This window comes from Belonocnema kinseyi, chromosome 10 (assembly GCF_010883055.1).
Source record: "Belonocnema kinseyi isolate 2016_QV_RU_SX_M_011 chromosome 10, B_treatae_v1, whole genome shotgun sequence".
Lineage (NCBI taxonomy): Eukaryota > Metazoa > Arthropoda > Insecta > Hymenoptera > Cynipidae > Belonocnema > Belonocnema kinseyi.
The window spans coordinates 105,962,825-105,968,941 of NC_046666.1; the positions used below are offsets into that span (position 1 = coordinate 105,962,825).

The 6,117-nt window shown below is 41.2% G+C and overlaps 1 protein-coding gene across 1 annotated transcript in view; it reads right to left on the reverse strand.

The window, feature by feature from the left end:
- The window catches only part of LOC117181306 (alpha-2-macroglobulin receptor-associated protein), an 11,010-nt gene extending 5,763 nt beyond the window's left edge, over positions 1-5,247 (reverse strand). Inside the window, exon 1 of the mRNA XM_033373865.1 lies at positions 5,191-5,247. Coding sequence (XP_033229756.1) covers positions 5,191-5,247 — 57 coding nt within the window. The remainder of the gene's footprint in view (positions 1-5,190) is intronic.
- Positions 5,248-6,117: the final 870 nt, after the last annotated feature.

The window sequence follows — 6,117 nt, forward strand, 5'->3', positions numbered from 1 at the left end:
CCTCTGGGCTATCAATTATTGTGTGTATAATGCAGCGAGAGCTTTGGCCGATGCGAACCGTAAAACAAAACCAACGGCTGATCATAGGACCAAAAGACGAATCCATGAACTTGCCACAAAGATAGGCTGGGCAAGACAGTACGCGTGCCGCATTCAATGTGTGATTGACTATATCACATCTGGCAGGAATTTTACCGCGAAGGTTCGAAAGTTCGCGCGCTAACTCCGGACCCGTTATGACACACTTAAAAAGTCAAAGCTGCTGACCATCAGGCAGCATATTGTTAAGAGAATACGGATACTATCTGACGCTAAGAGAAGTCTAGAGAGGAGGGAGAGGTGGGTCAGAGAAAATCAACAGTTTCTCTCTGACCCATCTCGACTCTTCCAAAACCATCCAGTTTCTGTCGAACACCCACCCAAACCAGAGGAGTTCGAAGTATTTTGGAGAGAAGTCTACGAAGTGCAGCATAGACTGGACGAAGACTCAGAAAATATAAATAGCTTCAAGGAGTTATGTGTTGCCCTCATAACAACTGATAAAGAATGCCCACCCATCACTACCGAGGAGGTAGTATTTGGCCCGTATTTTCACCTCATATTTGAAGTCGGAAGAGCAGATTCCAGAGTGGTTGGTGGAAGGGCGCACGATACTCCTGCCGAAAATTGGCAACTTAGCTGACCCGAAGAACTACAGACCAATAACTTGTCTGAACACGGTTTATAAGATATTCACAGCTATCCTAAATGATAGGATGGTTCGGGCAATTGCACCTGTGTGGCAAGAAATGTATAAACAATGAGGCTCAAAGAAAGGCGTAGCCGGATGTCGGGAGAACCTGCTCATCGATAGATGTGTCTGCCGCTTTGGAAAACCAGATTTACTATCTCATCTGAAAAAAATCGTGTGACAACTAACAAGTTCACGTTCCAGAGAGGTGTCTTTCAGGGCGACACCATGAGCCCACTCCTCTTTTGCCTTACATTATTGCCACTATCTCTAGCACTGCGCCATTCCGACGGGTACTTGTGCGGCAAACCTGCAGATCGAAAGTACAAGATCACTCATGTATTTTACATGGACGATCTTAAGATCTATGCTGAAAACAGATAGAAACTGCGTTAAATGTAGAGTCGCGAAACAGAAGACTTCAGATGCACGCTTTTGTTCATATGCATAAGCTCAGAGTCTTCAGGGATGCCATTAGATATTTTTCGCTTCAAATCAACCTTGGCGGATTTTTCTACCCCAAAATTAATTTTAATTTCCTTAGTGTTCGCAAAATTACACCGGAGAGTGGCGAAGTGCTAGAGACAGTAGTAATAATGTGAGGCAAAAGAGGAGTGGGCTCATGGTGTTGCCCTGAAAAAGAAACATATCTGGAAGTTGACCTTGTTAGTTGCAACACGATTTTTTCCAGATGAGATAGTAAATCCGGTTTTCCAAAGTTACATTAATCTCTCTATGCACCTCACGATGTGCGGATGAACCATTAAGCTTTCCAAATGGCAGATGATAAGTCCATGGGAGGTTGAATCGAAAGCTTTCCGGTAATCAATCCAGGTCATCGATAGGTCAAGCTGGTAGGATGCTGCATCTTTGCAGACACATCTATCGATGAGCAGGTTCTCCCGACATCCTGCTACGCCTTTCTTTGAGCTGCCTTGTTCATACATTCCTTAACATATAGTTCCGATCGTCCGAACAATCCTATAATTTGGGAGAGCTGTGAAGTTCTTACACAGTGTATTCAGACAAGTGATTGGCTGTAATTCTTCGGGTCAGCTGCGTGGCCCATCTTCGGCAGGAGTACTAAGCGCCCTTCCACAAACCAGTCCGGAATTGACATCACACAGCTCCTTAAAGCTATTTATGTTCTCTGAGTTTTCGTCCAGTCTATGCTGAACTTCGCGGACTCCTCTTTAAAATGCTTCGACCGCCTCTAGTGTATACAGGTGGCCGAAGTTACTGGAGGGTCTTGGGAGAGTCGAAATGGGTCAGAGAGAAATTTTTGGTTTTCTCTAAACCACCTCTCTTTCGGCTCTTGACTGCTCTCCGCTCTAGACTTCTCTTAGCGCCAGATAGTGCCTGTATTCTGTCAACCATATGTTGCCAGATGTTATGTAGACAATCAAGCACTGAATGCGGGACGCGTACTGTCTTGCCCAACCTATCTTTGAGGCGAGTTGATGCATTCGTCTTTTGGTCTTATGATCCACTGTTGGTGTTGTTTTACGGTTTGCATCTGCCAAAGCTTTCGCTACATTGTATTATGCCATATTGGTATCATAGCACTCCAACAGGTAATACTTGAGTTGATCCGTCCACTCAAAAGTGTTGAGATTTTGCCTGTCCGTCACATTAACTCCGTTTTCATTGACGCCCCCAACTCTAGTCGGCATTGTTATCCCACCCATTGTCGGGAGCCTTGCGCATTCGATTGTTTTGAATCGCACTTACAACAGCTATTTTTAATGTTATAATTGTTCCCACGAGCAGCTAGAGAAAAGGGTTCGTACATCCTTGTGAAGCCCCGCATGCAAGAGTCACCGTTTTGAAAGAGAAATTTTTCGTGACATGAAACCTGAGGACGAGAAAAACCTAAACAAATTGTTCATAAGGTGAAAGCGTTGGGCTTAGCCCAACGTTTTTTCCATTTCAATTGTGGATATGGAGAGTAAGATAGCGACCGGAGTGGTAGGAGTTAGGGTAGGAGGAGTCAGGACATGGTCACTCGCATATGCAGATGACATAGTGCTGCCAGCGAAAACCGAAGAGGCTTTGAAGGGCATGATGAAAAGTTTGAGAAGATACTTGGAAAAAATAAGTTAGAGATAAATGCGAACAAGTTGAAGTTTATAGCATTCAGGAAAGTAGGTGGGAGAGATGAGGCAGGGGAGTGAAAGTGGAAGAGAAAAGCGGTACAGGAGGTGAAAGTTTGTGTACCTGATCTTCCTGTTTCAGAGGAATGTGGGAGTGGGTGGTCATATAAAAGAGGGTCAGAAGGGCAAATATGGTGATGAGACAGGTGTGAGGGCTGGGGAAGATGTTCGCAGATGATTTTGTAAGAAGAATGAAATTGTTTGATTCGCTAGTGATGAGTGTCTTATTTTACGGAGTGGAGGTGTGGGGGTGGATGTTAAGTGAGGAGATAAATAGGATACAGGAGAGGTATGTAAAGTGAACACTAGGGTTGGCAAGGAATACGCCGAACCATATTGTCAGGAGGGAGACAGGAAGAACGAGTTTAGGGATTATAACGGGTAGTCGGACGTGTAAATATGAGGCAACTTTTTTGGGAGATGGAGAAGTTAGCTGGTTAGGGAATGCTGCTGGGAGAAGGAGAACAGGCGTAGGAGTGTGAAGATTGAGGTGGAAAGGGAAAGGTATTTTAGAAAAAACGGATTGCAGATGGATGAAGTGAGAAGGATTCACGAGGAAGGAAGAAAGGTATATGATTTGTTTCAAAAGAAGGGCATGGAGAATGAGAGGGCAGAAGGAAAGGAGAGAATAACAGAGTCCAGGCTTAACGGCACAATGTGTAGATTATGCCAAGGGAGAGACCGCCATATTTGTGTAAGAAAGGAGAGCAAGGAAGTCAGGAACTTGTAGCGAGAATGAGATGCGGTTGCATAGAGGATTTTAATAGGTTCTGACTCTCTAGAGAAAAGAGAATGTACGAATTGTGCGGGAAAGCGGAGGCAAAATTTGAGCACTGGTTGGAGGAGTGTGAAGAGGTGGAAAGGAGTGGGATAAGCACTGAGGTATTGTTGCATGAAGGTGTTAGTAGGTGTTAATCGCGGAGGCAGAGGCTGGCACTGCGAGGCGTAGCAAGAAAATAGCTACATGCGAACAAGGCGAGACGAGGAGAAGCGAGGAAGGCCTTTCGATAAAAACGAGCGGATTACATATAAGGTGTAGCTGAATGCTAATTTTTAAGAGGTAGTTGTAAGAAGGCTGTAAAAAATTAAAGTGTAAGGAAGTCAATTTTTTAAGGCCAGCAGACCAAAAATTTAACGTTTATCTATCTATATGACCAAACTCGAACCCAGACTAGCATTATCCAGAAGACGGACCCAGTACAATTAGAAGGAACTAGACCATACATAAACCAGAATAAGAATTCAAAGAAACATAAATTTTCGGAATCCGGAGGACACACAGAATGTATTTGATGTGGAAATAAGAACTACAATTCCACGGAGGTAAAAAGTTGTGCGGCCATAAATACTAAGTGCCACCAGTGTTGTCACGTAGAATCACTAGCCAGAAAATGTATAACCGGAAAAGGGCCGATTTAACTATCAGAGCACATCAAACTCAAAATCAAATAATAAGCTCCCAAGTAAACGAAGAGTTAATTGCATCGAAGAAACTAACGATTCATCTTCATCCAGCGACATTAGTAACTTGAAAGGTTTTAAAATCGAAAATATAAACGAACGCGATATGCCATAGTGCCAAAGTGTTCGGGGCAAACGCTAAATGTTAATGCGCATGTGCAATCACAATATTTTCAATCATTTTGAAATATCGAAAGTAAACATTAGTCAAAGTATCAAAGTGAATTTGTTCGTTGTGTTAAAACGATTATATAACACTTTCTGCGAGTTTCATTGTGTGTATTGTTACACGTACTGTGTGTACTATTTCCCGCTGATGTAAGAAAATGTGTTAATTGTTAAGTTTTGAATTAAAAAAAATAAAGTACCATTTGCTTCATTAGACCTTCGGTTGTTGTTTTCATATTTCATAGTAGTCATACATGATAAATAAGCCATTTTTTTAAATATAAGTCATTTTCCTTTTTCTGGATTTTATCATTTTTATATAAGGACTTTCGAGAATGTGTTTTATTTTCACTAGGGTCGAATAAAAAAAAAACCTCAAAATGATTAGATTCATTCGTAATTGTCTAAAAAATGTTGTTTGTCGCATTACGAACAAACTAAAAAAAAAGACAAAATTGTCAAGAAATTTCTGATCATTTTGCAAGTCAACGGAAAATAATTTTTTTTAATGTCTTCTATGTGTTGTGTAGAGAAATAGTACATTGTGTATCGAGGTTGTAAATTAAGCTATTATCGACGAGTGTGTACTTGAGTGAATTTAAAAAACGGTCGACCGAGCGACCTAACGAACGCTATACCGGCAGGGTCTGCAATAAGAAATCTCTGTCTCTCTCTTACTTTTCCTTTCCTCATTTCCTCCTTACCTTTTCCTTTCCCCTTTACACCCTTTCCCATGTTCCCCTTCCCTTTTCCCCATTCCTCTTTACTTACTTACTTTACTTACTTTGATGTGAGATGTTGTTGAGTACCTTTCTATAAAGGTCGAGATGGCAGAATCTGCAGAGATTGAGAACCAAGTAGCTTTCTCAAATCTTCGTTATACATGAAAGATTCGTAATCAGTAACTAAGCAAACTTTGTTACTCTGTATGGAGGACAAAGACAAAGAATCCTATTTATCTTTCTCCCCTATTATTTCCAAAATATTTGTTACTTGTGAGCAACAGTTATATTTTGTTAAAGTGGACTTATTTTTGGCTTATCGCTTTAATCGCAAAAAGCATATTTTTGGATATCTATCGTCCTCCATAGAAAGCACTCTCAATATAATTTAGAATTCTTTTAAATACAGAAGCCGCCAATTTGCGCGCGCCAATCTCAATTCTCACAGCATATTCGGGTGTATTCAAAGGAGCATGCAAAATCCTTTTGAAACACGTTGTTTGTATTTTTTCTATATCGTCACAGTATCCAAGACTCCATACTTACGCAACATACATTAGCGTTTGAAAAAATTGCAGATTGCGAAAAGGGGGTTCCTAAATAAGTGTAATTTTTAACCAATTCAATCTAAATATTTCCATACATTAAAGGCTTATGGGGCATTATTCCTCAACTGCCCTAACTCAAAAAGTCATGTTTTTCGATTGTCTCTAAATTCTGGGAATATGTTCGCCTACCCAATAGAAGTTAATCTACAAACTTACAGACCAGGATTACCAAACCTCCCCAAGTGAGGGGGGGTTGAATTTTCAACCCCAATGCCTGCAGGGGTAGTTTCAAACGCCTGTAACTTCCTTTCTAATCACGCGATTTAAAATTTTTA